The 16,145-nt window shown below is 39.3% G+C and overlaps 3 protein-coding genes across 3 annotated transcripts; 2 read left to right on the forward strand and 1 right to left on the reverse strand.

Moving 5' to 3' along the window:
* The first annotated feature begins 1,276 nt into the window (after positions 1-1,276).
* Positions 1,277-8,228, forward strand: LOC103357377 (ES1 protein homolog, mitochondrial). Its single transcript, XM_008281929.1, has 4 exons — positions 1,277-1,516; positions 4,918-5,089; positions 5,312-5,510; positions 7,685-8,228. Exons 1-4 carry the CDS (start codon positions 1,319-1,321, stop codon positions 7,878-7,880), a joined length of 765 nt encoding a protein of 254 aa, XP_008280151.1. The 5' UTR covers positions 1,277-1,318; the 3' UTR covers positions 7,881-8,228.
* On the reverse strand, positions 8,219-11,946 carry acod1 (aconitate decarboxylase 1). The gene is made up of 5 exons (XM_008281916.1): positions 11,877-11,946; positions 11,490-11,651; positions 11,034-11,123; positions 10,744-10,943; positions 8,219-9,324 (listed from the first exon to the last, which is right to left on the reverse strand). The coding sequence occupies exons 1-5, from the start codon at positions 11,886-11,888 to the stop codon at positions 8,364-8,366; spliced, it is 1,425 nt and encodes a 474-aa protein (XP_008280138.1). The 5' UTR covers positions 11,889-11,946; the 3' UTR covers positions 8,219-8,363.
* A 2,478-nt stretch (positions 11,947-14,424) lies between these two features.
* On the forward strand, positions 14,425-15,867 carry kctd12.1 (potassium channel tetramerisation domain containing 12.1). Its single transcript, XM_008281940.1, has one exon. The coding sequence runs from the start codon at positions 14,463-14,465 to the stop codon at positions 15,321-15,323; it is 861 nt and encodes a 286-aa protein (XP_008280162.1). The 5' UTR covers positions 14,425-14,462; the 3' UTR covers positions 15,324-15,867.
* The last annotated feature ends 278 nt before the right edge of the window (positions 15,868-16,145 follow it).

Genomic DNA, 16,145 nt, shown 5'->3' on the forward strand with positions numbered 1-16,145 from the left:
CTGTGTAAATAAACACAAATATATATATCTATGAATATTAAAACGATCACTATTGTACACAAAATAAGAATTCAAACGTGTCATAATAAATAATAATGATTAAATAAGACGAAGTAAAAGTTGAATAAATAGTTTGTAAATTAGTAAAATTGTGTAATATTCTCCTTTCATTTGGTTGTTGTTTTTTTTTCCCAGCAAAATTTTGTTTTAAAATTCTTTCAATTTAAATACTTTTATCTAGCGTTTTTTATTCTGTACTTGTCACACTAATTTACCAGCTTTTTTAAAAACATGTTATCCCATGTCACCTCTGGGCTCAATAATAAAAGACTAACTGGGACAAAGTTAGATAAAATTACACAAGATAACATATGAAAGAAGTTAATACATAAATGGCAAAATATCAAAACTAAGACTAATAAAAACAAGCTGGTCTGCCTAAAAATAATTCTTTGTTAAAAACCATATCAACTTATTAAAGTTTATATATAAGTGCTAATCATTTATTTTTATGTCTGTTTGAGTATGTAGGTCCCATTTAATGTTCATTTTCTATATGTTTTTCTGGAATAGATGTTGATTTAATTATTTATTGATGGCTGATAACGTCTGATCAGTTTTCATTATGACAAAAATAGTTGATTATTAAGCATTATTAAACATAGTTGTTATTAATAATAACAGCACCAATGATAATGAATAAAACTTAGACACTTTTGTGTCATTATCATTGTTAATTATATGACATATATAATAACAACAATTAATATTACTATTATTATTACTATTAACATTAGTAGTAGTATGACACATTTATATTATTAATAATTCTCAGTACTTTTACTAAAACTATTACTACTTCTACTCACAATAATAATTCTTCTTTTTCATCTTCTTCTTCTTCTTCTTCTTCTTCTTCTTCTTCTTCTTATTATTATTATTATTATTACTCTTATTAATTGTGCAATTTTTTTGGATCACAGGTTTAAAAAGATATAAAAATTTGTCCTTATTGCAATTGCAACAAATTACCCTCTGATATTGGAGGGAAACCCAAAATTAAAAATAAATAAAAAAATAAAATAAAAAAGATGGAAACGGATGTCTGCTAAGTGGTGCAATTACATTCTTTTATCATTTTGTGTCTTTTTTTTTTTTTTCTTAATTTAATTTAAATGTGTCTTATTTCACACATCAGCTGGCCTGTGGGGGAAGCCGCAGTGTTCAGATCTAACCACCAGGGGGCGCTGACGATACTACAAGTTGTCTTTGTTTTTAGCAGCGCAGAAGAAGAAGCCGTAGCCGCTGACAGTCCGCCATGCTCACCCTGCTGCTGCACCAGTGTGGACGCAACCTGCTGACACCGAGGACCGTCCGGGCCGTGAGCACAAGCTTGTACTCTTCTCAGATGGGGAAACGCGTGGCCGTGGTGCTGGCGGGCTGCGGGGTTTATGACGGCAGCGAGATCCACGAGGCCTCCGCTGTTCTGGTTCACCTGAGCAGAGGAGGTGCAAGTGTAAGTCTGCTGGACTGATCCGTCTGCAAGAGCTCACAGGGTAGTTTAGCGTCTGCGAAGTAACTGCTTCCTTGCAGTTCGTATTGTATGTGACCCGTGAGTGTGATTTGGCCTCTGCAAGCTGTTAAACAAGCCTGAAGCGTAGTAAATGACACGCTCAAACTTCCCCAGTGGAGCCAGAAACCTTTCTAGTGCAGAGTTAATATTCAGAGCATGAAGTCAGTGTGATGAGCTGAAGGTTAAACCACCGTGCTGCGTTTAGAGGTCTCCTCCGGTCATTGAAACTCTGGTAGGAATAATAGGTTGATTCTAATGTAGTAAAGTTATTTAATTAAGCAAAAAATAGTTAGTCTCAAACTATAACTACCATAAAAGTGATATTACACACGTCAAGGTTTCAAGTTGCAGCATAAAGCAGGCATTTTAAAATAAATAAATAAATGAATAAAATCAAATCAAATGAATAAAAACAACAAATATAGTTCAGATCAGTTCAGACAATTTTATTTATGTCAACAGACAACCAGATATAGTTAGAATTTCAGAGGAAACATGTAAAAACAAAAGAAAACATGAGGACAGAAGCAGAAAGAAGCTACAGTAAAAAAATAAAATATACAGCATGTCATATCAAAATCTCTAAAATAGCCATACTTTTTCAGAGGTGTATGTTTACGTAAAATGCATTAAAAAATTATAAATACACAATATTATAATATAAATGTACAAAAGTAATTATTTAAATTATCATTAATGTAAAAGATTTTAAAATCCCAAGTGGGCCGAGATTGTAAAATATATAAAGAACATAGTAAAATGTACGAGGACAAAATAAAATAACCACAATTAAACCAATGTAAGCAGGCTCTGTGGTTAAATGTGCTGGTTTTCAATAATAATCGTTGCTTTTTCCTGAAGCTCCTCACATTACCACGACATGGATGACTGAGAATCTCCCCAGACGTGTTTTCAGTAATGATTTCCAAGAAGATAATGTGTTTCTCTGGGGGGAGGAATTCCACACCTTAACCTTACTTAGTGGAAATCAATTTTAAAACCAATTAAGCAGTGAAGGGGAGCAGGAATATGAGTAATGTGGTCACCTGTACAGAAGCAGGTTAAAAGCTAAGCAGCAGCGTTTTGGGTTTATTGTTTCCTTTAACTGGAACTGGAGTAAAGTGTGCTACAGTTGTCAAGTCTGCAGGTGATGGTGACCTTTTGTAGGTCTGATAAAGAAAGAAAGGATCTGATGCCAGAGGTCTGCTTTAAACAAAAACCACACAAGACTTACAGTTATCCATCAGGTGGATAAAGGGCCCAAATAAAATAACAAGATTGGTATTATTTATAGATTTAGAAGAAGCAAATATGATTCCGTACTGACACAAGATGTCTCCCACTCATTTGTGTGCATTAAAAAATTTCAGTTTCCACATCACGCATCTGGAATCTGCAAGTTGGGCCGCAATTTGCTTCCGAACCGTGTCACAAAATCCCGGGCCTACAAACATCCTAAACTCTGATTTAAGGTGAACACAAAGAAACTTTCCTCCTTCAGCAGGAGGACGTGAACACCTCCTCCCATAGTGAAGTTCAAACATCCAAGTGGCAGAAAAAAATAAAGGAAGATACATTTTTGAGCAGCCTCAGTAATAAAACACTTCATACGCATGAATACATTAACTTCGTTAGTATACATTTTATGCTGGGACGTTCATCCTTTCATTGATAGTTAAGTAAAAATTCTAATGCAGATCCTTTTTACTTGTAATGAAATACAATTTTTAAGTGAGGGATTTGAATTCTTCCTTTATCTTTACTTGTCAGTGTGACCCCAATACATCAGGCTGCATGGAAACTAGGGACTGGCTAATAGTTTTTTTCTTTCTGTAAGCCTGATAGCTGTTGTTATTATCAATTAAAACCAATACTGGGGCCAATACATCTGCTGCAAAAATGGGGTCAGTATTTAGAAAAATCACAGACTTTCACTTCCCCGAAACCCTTTTGTTAATTTACAATTTCCATCTGTTTAATTAAAAGAGAACTCGTTGACATTTATCCTTCAGTGTTGATAGACTTTTACTCATGAATAATAATAATAATAAAGCTGCAACAACTAATGGATTAGTTGTCAGCTATAAAATTAGTTGCAAACAATTAAAACATTTTTAAAAATGAAAAAAATATAAAATATTCTCTGATTCAAGCCTCTTAAATTTGAGTATTTCCTGGTTTCTTTATTCCCCTGTGACAGTAAACTGAATATCCTTTAGGTTGTTGACAAAACAAGACATTTTGGAATGACAGCTTGGCCTTTAGGAAACACACATTGACTTTCACGATTTTCTGACATCTTATAGACAAGCGTCTGATTGATTGTTCCCGTCAGTAATCCACAGTGAAAGTAATTGCTGGTTGCCGCCGTAGTAATCAGTCAGACGTCCGAGCAGTGACCAAAGACAGACGGACACAGCTGGATTGGAGAGAATGATCAGTCGACCCCAACAGAAACCCCGCTGCTCTCAACTTTACCGGCCTTTCAGTGTCTTATTCTTGCACAAGGATGTAGCTGTAGACGAAGACATTGTTAACTTTGTGATACTGCTGCAAACCCAATCGCACACGTACGCAACTGTAACTAAAAACCCACCACCCACAGTGAATGATGGCCTCGAAGACTGAATCGATTTTACATATTTTGCATGTTGCAGTATTCATAAAGGTCTATACCTCTCAGCAGGACCATATGCTCGTATGCAAAGCATTTCCTGTAGCAGTGAATGATTCAGGGGAAACATCTGATTAGGATTTTTCTATCAGATATTCTGATATAATTCTATAAAGTCAAGGCTCTGTTACATAGTCACGACAGGTTTATTACATAATTGTGCATTATCCCATGAGATGTCATCAAAAGTGTGACTGTCACACAAGGAGGGCGACATGAATTTGTAAAACTAATGACACGGCACTTTAAACCCTGAGTCAGACGCGCTGCATAATGTATATCCTACATTGCACACTTTGCTATTTGCTAATTGCATTGTTTGCAATTTCGATTAGAAATTGATTCATCTCAGAGCCCCAGTTCCCCGTCATGGCATGTTTGCCAGCGGCTTTAGCGCTCCTGACAGTTTTGTTTTTTTAATAAAGACCAATGAGAAGTTTTAATATTTAATGCTGCTCTGACAAAACAAGCTACTAGCAAATGTCACTTTGCATTCAACACGTGTTTGGCATATTTCATCAATTATTGAGGTTATTGACTGAATATTTAATTAGTGGAGAAAAAAAAAAGATCTGTAGGTAACAATGACTGTTTGCTGCCATGATGGTGTCTGGTATTTTTTATGTTATTACAAAACAAGAATCGTCACCGCTGTTTTTATCACCTGCAGGTGAACATGTTCGCCCCCAACATTGACCAGATGCATGTGGTGAACCACCTGAAGGGCGAGCCTTCTCAGGAGAGCAGAAACGTGTTGGTGGAGAGTGCAAGGCTGGCCCGTGGAAACATCCAGGATCTGTCTAAGCTCAGCGTCAAAGACCATGACGCTATTATTTTCCCAGGTTTGTCACTGACAACATGGTTGGACTGTAAAGAACTCATCCTGACTGACTGTAAATACACTGAAAAGACAAGATGTGTTTTAAACTATGTCCCCTATCATTATTTCTGAGTAACTTTGCTCCTTAATCTACCAAAGTCCTCCAAGACCGATGGAGCACTTGTCACAGACGTCCACCCAGGAGGTTAAATTCAAACTTGATCCTGTTTTTGGTGTTTTGCAGGCGGTTTTGGGGCAGCGAAGAACCTCTGCACATGGGCAGTGCAGGGGAAGGACTGCTCTGTTAACGATGAAGTCAAAGCCACCCTGCAGGCGTTCCACAGCGAGGGCAAACCCATCGGCCTCTGCTGCATCTCACCTGTCCTGGCTGCCAAGGTGTTTCCTGGGTGTGAGGTCACCGTCGGCCTCGAAAAGGATAGCAAGTGAGTCACTTTTTAAGCATCCTCATTGTGTCTTCTTGCACAGTTTAGTCCAACCTGCATCTTATTTTCATAGTTTTCCATTTTAGTTTTGCACTCAAGTTGCTTGTTGAAATCTGCGAGCACAGAAACAACAAACTTATTTGAAAGGAAAATGCTTTTGGGGCACTTTTTTGACTTCAGTTGGTAGCAGCAGCGAAGAAAGTCAGGAAATGTGGAGGAAAAACGTAGAGGGATGACGTGCAGCTAATGGTCTAGCCAGCTGGAAATGAAGCTAGGGGCTGGCTGCTCAGGATATCTGTGTACATGTGATGTACACCTTAACCTACCATGAGGGGACATTTCCCTTTTGAATAGTATTGCCAAGCAAAAGGAGATCAGACAGCCAAAGACCAGGATGAAGACCCAAGAAAGATTACAAAAAGACATCAAAAATGTCCTGTATTTATCTTTTCTGCTTCAAACTCCCCAGTAATACCAATAATACTGCCAAGTTTAAAGTGGATCAGATATATGATTGTCGAGATATGTGAAGAACAAACACACACACACACACGCAGATATTAATGGATTTATTAGTTAGATAAACCCTTGAAGAGATTCTTAGTCTCACACTGACACTGAATAAAATAGTTTTTCCTTAGGTCCTTAGGTATTAGTGTGAATTATTCTTTTCCTTGCAGTTGACAGTGTATCCAAGGAAAGCACATTTTTCTAATAAAATAGGCAGGTACATCTTTGTGCACAAACTGCTTTGTTCCTTTTTAAAGATACTTTAAAGTCTAAAATACTACAGGTGCAGTTGGTTGAAGCTGCTGTTGTTGTAGGTTTACGGCAAATTATTAAAATGAAATCAAACATTCCAATTAAATACCTTAAAATATTCCATGTAGATATTCCAAGTCAAGTTTTTTTTTGTATTTCTCAATCTCATATATATCTCAATGGACAGTGTCAAGTGCTCTAAGTAGTCAAAAAAGAAAAAAAAACTTCCTTCCTCAGAGAATTGTTTTAAATTGAATTTACAAGAAACTATGATAAACTTTGTAACAGCAGACCATAGAGTAGCTTTAAGCTCTAGCTTAGTTTCTGTTGTGTTTGTGTCTTCCAGTATAACAAAATCTGAGTCAAAATTACGGTCATTGTTGGCCCAGGATTGCACAACTACGTATATAACAAAACGTATAAGTGGTTTGTATGTGTCAGACTTTGTACAGCTTAACAGCAGCAAACCACAATGTTGAAAAGCGTTTCCTGTCAACTGTTGAGAAATCGTACTAGTCTAGTATAGAAACTGATTTTGTTTTTGGTGTTGTCATCAGCTTTTGTGTGCTCTTCTGTAAGTAGGTCCTTAAATGTATAGGTGAGTCGGTGGAGAACACGAAAGAGAAAAGGCATCAGTCTACTTGAAGAATGTCTATCTCAGAGCAGCGCTACTGAAATAAGAAGCCTTGCCTGGATGTCAGGTTTACTGGAGCCTTTGTAGACCTCAATCTGTTCAAACAAGCTAAGTGGTGCTTGAACCACAATGTGAAACAAAAGAGATTTAGGGAAGAACTTTTAGCTAAAATGGCAAAGGCGGAAAAAGGGAAAGACGTGTTTAAAAGTCACACAGCTTACATTAATAACTTTTATGGTAATAAAATGACTTTGATCTCCAATTTGTTATACTTAATGAATATTTGTTGGTCAAAATGCAGTGTGTAATGGACAGTAGTGTCACTGTTGTACAATGGTAAGTCTTTTCAAGATGGCGTGATAGCTTGTTGACAGACTGTTCAGCTTTTTTCTTTTAACATAGAACATCATATCATCTGCATATAAAAACATCACTAGAGCAGGGTGGCTTTAAATCCTCAATGCAGACTGAAAAGAAAGTTAAAAGAGGACTGATAACACTATCTTGTGGAACTTTACATTCAGTTTAATTGAACATTCATGTTGAAGACCAGTTGTACCTGTAATATAGAACAATTTTAAAAACATCACCAAAATTTGAGGAATTCCAGTTAATCTGACCAACACGTACGTTTTTTTGTTGTTTTTGTTTTTTTTACAGTGTTGCATGATAAATATAAATTATGGCCACATCTACAGAAATCGCATCCACGTTTTTAACAAACAACAACCAACCCTTCAACCTTATTTTTTGCATGTATTTTTTTTTTCTCTGTCAGGTATCCAAATACTACTGACACCGCAGCGGCTATCAACCAGCTGGGCTGCAAACACGTGAACAAGAGCATCAGCGAGAGCCACGTGGACGAGAAGAACAAGCTGGTCACCACCTGTGCCTACATGTGTGACGCTCCGATCCATGAAGTATTTGACGGAATCGGATCGATGGTGCAGGACGTCCTGAAACGTGCCTGAATCGACTGAAACTCCAAAAGATGGTGGAAGCGTGAAAATGAATGGTGGGCTGTCGTTTTAGAGAGCTTTGTGGTTGATGTCTGCTCAGCTGGAAGGCGTTGAAGTAGCACCTTAGTTTAAAAAAGCACTTAAACATACTCCTGAAATGTTTGCGGTAAGCGCTACATGGTCTGATTTTTTTTTAGATTCATCTATTTTTTGACAAATATTGCAGTTTTAATCAATCTTTATGGATTGTATTGTGATGCAGTGGTTTTGTCTCATGAAGTCAGTGTAAATCAGATTGTAGAACCTCACAGCAGTTGATATTGTCCACAAAAACATAATAAAATGAACAATTTCACCGTTTCAATTCACTTTATTTCAAACCCAAGCGCCACAGAAGGTACAAAGTATTTACAAGACGATTATTTATATTCTCAGGTTATTAAAAGTATTACAACACTTCACACAGGTACTTTGGCTTTGTCAAGCACAATGTATTCAGAAAATCTTCATGCTCTGTCGCTGCTCCTGTGCATTACTTGTCATTCTCAGATATAAACCCAACACTGAGCATTCTCTCACCCTCTCAATGTTTCCTATCACATCCACCACCCCCTCCACGCCCTCTGTGCACAACACCGAAGAGGCATTAACGCAGAACTTCTCCACCAGATGCTCCTGACTCAGTGGCTTCCTCCAGTGGCCATAAAAGGTATCACATCTGTCTGCGTAGCTCTGCCCCAGCTCTGTTTCTATCTCAACCTCACAGTACATTTTGTCAAAGCTGGGTTGGTTATCTTGAGGCGTCTCCACCTCGACTTTGGACAGCAGCTCCTTCAGAGACGGCCGGTTGATTTGAGCCTCGCTGAAGGAAGCCACAGTCACTTTGTCATCCAGCAAAGCGGAACAGGCGTTGAACTGAAATGAGTGCCTGGCTTGGTGCTCTGTGACGGGTAGGGGGCGGTTAACGTACTTGGATGGAGGTACTCGGAGTGTGACGCGCCGGATTTGGCCGAGGTCAAAGCTCCCGATTGTGTTCTGAAGCTTTTCACGGGCTGCCAGAGCCGCGTCCACGACCCAGTGCATCCCCAGATGAGCAGGGATGCGCTTGAACGCCACATCCTGCTCTTCCAGAATCCATTTAAAGGCACCAGAAGCTGGATGGGCCATCGCTGAAGGGCTGTAGTCTTTGTAGTAAACCCCAAACCCGTGGTCAACATCCAGTATGGCTGGATTTCCCTCCAGTCCTATCTGGGCCAGCTGAGCGGCCTCCAGGCCTCTCCGAGCAGCGTTTCCTATGTGGAGAGGTTTGGTCTGTGTGGCGGCGTTGGCCAAGGGAGCCCCAGCAGAGGAGGCTGCGATAGCCAGAGCATGACTGCACTGTGCAGGGGACAAACCGAGGAGCTTAGCTGAGGCTGCGGCGCTCCCCATCACCCCAACGACGCTGGGAGGGTGAAATCTGAGAGAATAGAGGCGGAGAGAGGACCAAAACAACAAGATTAGGTTTAGTGACGGTGCGCTTCAGGCTGAAATGTCTGGTTCATTCATCAGTTAGTTGAATGTTAGAGGACAATCTGTAAATCATTAGTCATTTTTCAAGAAAAATGCCAAACATCCACTGCTTCCAGTGTGATTTCTCCTCTTCTTTGTCATATAACACGCAGAGGTGGAGTGTAACTAAGTACATTCATTCAACTCCTGTATTTGATACAAATTTGATATACTTGAATTTTTTCGTCTTCATGTTTCAGTTTTAGTTACTTTAGAAATTAAGATTTTTGCACACAAAACATACAAACAACTCCTAAATGTATTTTTTTTTATAGAACTACCTACTTGATAGACTCCAGCCTCCCTACAGAGGATAAAGCGATGTATAGATAATGGATTGATGGACTTTTTACCCTGGTTATATAAACGTAACTACAATTATTAGAACTTTTACAAATCAAACAATCAGTTGCAAAATGGAGAAAATAGTCAGCAGATTAATCTATAATCAATATAACTATTTGCACTTGAATATAAAATAGCTCAAAATAGGCTCAATTTTAACCAACTACAACAGCAAAATCCTGCTTTTACATTAGTGCATTATGGATGATAATCTAATGATATATAAAAGGACATTTTTTTCATTAAGTACTTACATTTTTAATGCTTAAAATAATAACACTTGCATAGTTTTACCTAAGTATCCATTTAAATGCAGGACTCTCACAGAGTACTTTGTCCACCACTGAGAGTGATGTCACGTGACAGGAAACTGGAAATCTTGATGTAGTTTTGGGGAAGTTGGTGGAGATAACAAGCAATTGAATTATTTCACTATTTTCTGCCATTTTATTGACCAAGTAATTTATAGATTAATCAAGAAACAACAATCAACTTAAATAAACTGAAAATGACTTGAAATCCTACTTATGCTGTGTGTGGTTGCATGACGGGTCAAAAAACACAAACTTTTCAAAGTATTTTTTTTAATTTATTTTTTTGCCAATTCTTTCGATTTCTGACAAAGTTTATAGCAGATTGTCTTTTCTTTTTTCTTTCTTCTTCTTTAAAAAAAAAAAATCAACACACTTTGCTGTGACTTTTTTTTTTTTCCATTGCAACAACTTTCTACTGAAGAAACAGTAAAAACCGAGCAACAACGGTTGCTGTTGATTTTAAAGTGTATTTTTAAAATCCTGAGCACCAAAACAAACCAAGCTCCGATCACCACCTCAAAATCAAAACCATTGTTTGATACCACTCGAAGTAAGTGTTGCACTTCTTGTAGTTTTACATGAATCTGCCCTTTAATTCTCCAACATTTACATCAGTTTACAACATGCACTTGAGCTCCGAGTTTTCTTTATATTTCCAAATGTCTCACCTTTCAGGAATGTTGTAGGCCTCTCTGGAGAACTGCAACAGTCTGCCCTGCACCTCGATGCCGACGTTGAAGGCCAGCAGCAGGTCCAGACCAGAAGGCTGACTGGGCAGCGTCTCTGCTAGGGCCAGCAGGGCGGGTAGGACAGCTCCCGATGGGTGAGTTGCAGGGTGCCAAGTGTCGTCAAAGTCCATGGAGTGAACCTAATATTAGACACAGCGACAAAGCTGGTAAACTGGATATCAAAGCTATATCTTCTACACATTGTGATGTTTTTATTTGACCAAACTTACTGCGATGCCATTGACGAACGCAGCATATTGAGGAGGGAGAGTTATCTCTGATTTTCCCCAAACGCTGCTTCTTTCCACGGATGTGAACAACTGCAATCAAACAAATTAATATGAGGATAAATGCACTCTGCAGTAAAGCTTCACACAGTTACAAATGGCAGTATAAAGGAGATTATATCTAACTGACTGGAAGTAACAAAAATGTGACAATCAGCAGTTAGGTTTGTCAGTTTCACAACAAAACAAATCTTCTAATGAAGGCAAATTGATTTTATAATGATCACATACTAACAAACAGACACAAGCAGATGCAATGGGTGTGTTTTTAGTATATAAATACTGTTTTACCAACTAGTATGTAGAATTTGATAGGCAGCTTTATGGTTCCTACTTTACTTCCGTCAAAGTTGAATCTTCCTCAGTAGATGTTAATGTGTTATGTTATACAAACCGTACCTGGCTGTACATAAGAGCCTTGTTGAAGATGGCTGTCCTGGTTCCTAACAGTCCGACCCCCAGGTTGTCCAGCATCATCCTTTTGCTCCTGTTAATTACACCATCTGTCAGCTGAGCGGTGTTGAGGGCATGGATAGCAGCTCCAAAGCTCTCCGTAATACCCTGCAAAGGTGAAACAGGGCCAGTTAGTCCAAAACTCCAAGATGCAAACCTCCCCAGAGACAGTACAGTTGTTGAGGATGATCTAACCAGCTAAATCATTCAATATTCTGCACGTCTTTAAACCCCCCAAAAATGCTTTCCAAAAGGCACCTTAATAAAATAAATGAAATCCTGACAAGATGTAAAAACAAGAAAACACATGAGTATGAAAGAAACCAGTAGTACCTTGCGTAGCATTGTTATATCTCAACAAGCTCTTCAAGTGACAAAACATCCAAGTGCAGTTGGCTTTTATAGGTAAATACACTGTCTGAGGTCATGTCTTCTAAATTTCCAAAGTGGCTAAAATTCCCCATGATGGGAAGTTGTTACTTTCACAATGACTGAGCATCATCTTTTTCAACTCTGACTGAATCGGGAAATGCACAAAACCTCTTGTTTTGTTTAAAAATACTTTGTCGTGAAAGCTACATTTATCTTCAGATAGGAAAGAAGTTAAATCGTTTTCGTGACTTAAGATGTCTGTTATCAAAATCACAGAATTAAAAATAACATTTTTATCCAGAAACAAAACAAAAGGAATATCAGTTTAGTATTTTTTATTGTTAACCTGTAAGACTAACATTAGAAAAGTAGTACTGGATCTTTTTTTTTTTTGAGGTTTACGTTCTGTCTGTCACAACTTGTTTCATTCTGAGGTGTCACACTGTGGAAATTTGGCTTTCTGCAATGGGAAGTTTGGAACAAGGAAATGATTCTCGAACAACACACTCACCGACCGTCACATGATGGTCAGACCTCAACCATCTGAGAAATAACAAACAGAGAGCAGAAGCTTTGACCTCAGACAAACAGCTAAGAGGCCTACTGTTACACTTAAGTGTGGATTTTGCTGAGAATTTCATTTTTTATCATTACACATCATCCTTTACTAAGTATTTTCATCTCATTTTGTATTTTCTTCTTAGTAGTTTTCAAAGTGATTCTAAATTTCACATAATCACGTGGATGTACGTGTGTTTACTTTTCCTGTCAGTGTTTCTCTTTTTTTTTTTTCACCAATTGAAAGTGAAAATAAGATACCAAAGCTTCCCTGTCTTATGGTGTCCTTGTTCCTAAACACTGACCACATATTAAGGATGTGACCTGTTGCTAACTGCTGGCTTTTGTGAAATATTAACAATATTAAAGTTTCTCTTCTCGTAATTCCTGGTATCTCACACTTCTACGCAGAAAACATCCCCATAAACCTGAAAAGAGCCGGACTTCCAGCTATACATCATTACTGACCGGGATTGACCACCAGCTCCTCGTTTACAGACAAGTATGAAGTGAAGAAGCAGGTTTGTTTTGACCAATTTCACTTTTTATTTTCTCAAATCCACACAGAATGTGACTTTAATGAACAAGGATAAAACAGAGACAAGAAGTGAAGGTGTCTCTATACATTCAGAACTGACTGCATACTGTAAAAAATGTACTGCAAAAACCAACCAACCTCCTCCAAAAAACTAAAAACTGTACAAATCTGGCAGAAAAAGAAAAAAAAAAGAATACTGTAATCATCAAAAACTGTAAAACAAACAAACAAAAATGTTGAAAATAAAGGCAAATATCTGTAATAAATAAATAAATAAATAAAAAAGAAGAAGATATTTTTTGAGGCTCTAAATACATCCATCCATCCATTATCTATACACCGCTTAATCCTCACGAGGGTCACAGGGGGGCTGGAGTCTATCCCAGCTGCCTTAAGGCGAAGGCAGGGGACACCCTGGACAGGTCACAAGTCTATCACAGGGCTACACTTAGAGACAGACAACCAAGCACACTCACATTCACACCTACGGACAATTCCGAATCAACATGTTTTTGGACTTATGGGAGGAAGCCGGAGAACCCTGGGAGAATCCACGCTGCTTGGGGAGAACACGCTGTTAACCAACAGCATCACCTTGCAGCCTGCTCTAAATACAGTAAAACTGTAGTTTAAGGTCACACATCATGAAAGAACAAATTACTATTTGTAACAATGCTTGAATTTTTTTTTGCTGTTGTTTTTGTACAGTCAACATGTAAATAATTAATTTTTCAGTGATTTTACTCGATATTGCCTATAACTTAACAGAACAGGGACAATCCCTAAAATAACAATACATTAAAAAAGAAAGAAAGAAAGAAAGAAAGAAAGAAAGAAAGAAAGTACTGTTAAAAACAGCTGTAAAAACGTTCATTTTTTGCAGTGTAGGGAGTTGTTGATCTTTCTTCTTTCTTCAGAAGGCTGTTCCAGGGTTGTGATGTTGTGTTGTTGTGTGAGCCTTAGATGTTGGCTGCATTTCCATCCCAGTTGCTATGGGTGTCACTCTTTCCATATTTTCCAACCATTTCTCCTTCAAAGAAATAACTTAGGTCAGTTGCATGCTCTTGTGTGTTCCACTGGGGTTTGCATTAATAAAAAAAAAAAAAGTCAAAGATAATTTATATCATTAATTGAATAAAGCAATCGAGGATTTGATATTTGGATATTTAAGTGAGGCATTAATTAAACCAGAGACTATCTATCTATCTATCTATCTATCTGTCTATCTATCTCTGTGTGTGCATGTGCGTGTGTATGAGAGAGAGAAACGTTGACGCGCGCTCATTACGCACGAGACAGTCATTTAATAGTTAAATGTTAATTTAGGAGTCACCCCGGCGTGCACGCGCGCACACGCACGCGTTGAGCCCAGACTTCATAAACCAGCGGCTGCCTCACAGCTCCTCAGTGTTTCCACTGATCCCACATCAGTGCAGCGGCGCAGAGAGAAGATGGCACTGGCCGACACCGAGCGCGGAGTGTCCAGCTGCGGGGACTCGCCGTTCTCCGAGATCATCGAGCTGAACGTCGGCGGACAGGTTTATGTGACCAGACACAAAACTCTGGTCGCCGTCCCAGACTCGCTCCTGTGGAACATGTTCAGCAAGAAGTCGCCCAAGGAGTTGGCGAGAGACAGCAAAGGGCGCTTCTTCTTGGACAGGGACGGCTTCTTGTTCCGCTACATCCTCGATTACCTCCGAGATCTCAACTTGGTCCTTCCGGACTACTTCCCCGAGAAAAGTCGACTGCAGAGGGAGGCGGACTTTTTCCAGCTGCGGGACCTCGCCAAGCGCCTCAGCCCGCGGATGAGTAAGGACAACTCGATCAGCGAGGAGATCAGCCAGAGCGACACAGAAGAAGGCGCGCAGCAATGCGGCTCCTCCGGCGGCATGGAGACTTTACGCACCGTGTCCGTGAGCGGGGCCATGCGCTCCCCGTCACTGGACTCCAGAAAGTCGGGCTATATCACGATAGGATACCGCGGCTCGTACACTATCGGCAGAGACATCCAAACCGATGCCAAATTCAGGAGAGTGGCGCGCATCACGGTTTGCGGGAAGACGTCTCTGGCCAAAGAAGTGTTCGGGGAGACGCTGAATGAGAGCAGAGACCCGGACAGGCCCCCGGAGAGGTACACCTCCCGGTACTATCTTAAGTATAATTTTCTAGAGCAGGCATTTGACAAGCTGACAGAGGTGGGCTTCCACATGGTGGCCTGCAGCTCCACAGGCACCTGCGCCTACACCAGCAATGATCCAAACGAGGACAAAATTTGGACAAGCTACACCGAATACGTGTTCTGTCGGGAATAACCATCATCCCATGTTTGTGTAAATATACATTTCATAATCTATAGGGGAATGTCTTTAGCAAGCTGGTTGTGCTGAATGGTAACATTTGTTAAGGGCGACAGACTGCCAGATATAGTTCTATCATTAGACACAAAATGCCCCCAAAATAGATTTTACGCACAATTTTTTTGCAGGATGTCGAGATATGCAGTTCGGATGTTTTTAATGTGAGTTGATGCACTCATCCAAAGCCCTGTTGCGTGGTAAACACCAAGAAAATGTCATCATCTCCATCTCATCAAACTGCATGTCAGTGTTTCAGTCATATCTGACTCAGTGCTGTGTGAATTGAGTGGCATCCAGGAACAGACAAGCAGCAATTAGTATTCAGTGTCATTGTAACTTCTAGGCTTTGCTTGAGCACTTGTTTGGCCAAGTTTTGTATTATCTAATAGCTTTTATGACAGTTCTATCACTGACATGATTGTAAGTGTATGTGGAGTGTTGGTAGAGTTGTATTTGTTATAAACCTGTTCAAATAAAATCTTCTACTCTGTTATTCTCAGCCCTTTTGCCAATCATCCTCCGCTCCTCTTAACATCTGCACAACGGAATAACAAAATACTGGCATTCATCTCCTCTCCCAACCCTTTAAACCTTCCTCAGTGGGGAATCAAAGAGTCAGCCTCAAAGAGCGATGCCCTATCCAGAAATCTCACCCCATCCTGGCGCTGAAGCTGCCAGCTCAACAAAATTTGTCACTCAGTTTTAGCCCAGAAGACGCCTCATGTGGCTGAATAGTCTGTACTTGTCATTGTGCTCATGGCTGACTTACAAAATCCT

The sequence above is a fragment of the Stegastes partitus genome, unplaced genomic scaffold (genome assembly GCF_000690725.1).
Source record: "Stegastes partitus isolate 25-593 unplaced genomic scaffold, Stegastes_partitus-1.0.2 Scaffold7, whole genome shotgun sequence".
Lineage (NCBI taxonomy): Eukaryota > Metazoa > Chordata > Actinopteri > Pomacentridae > Stegastes > Stegastes partitus.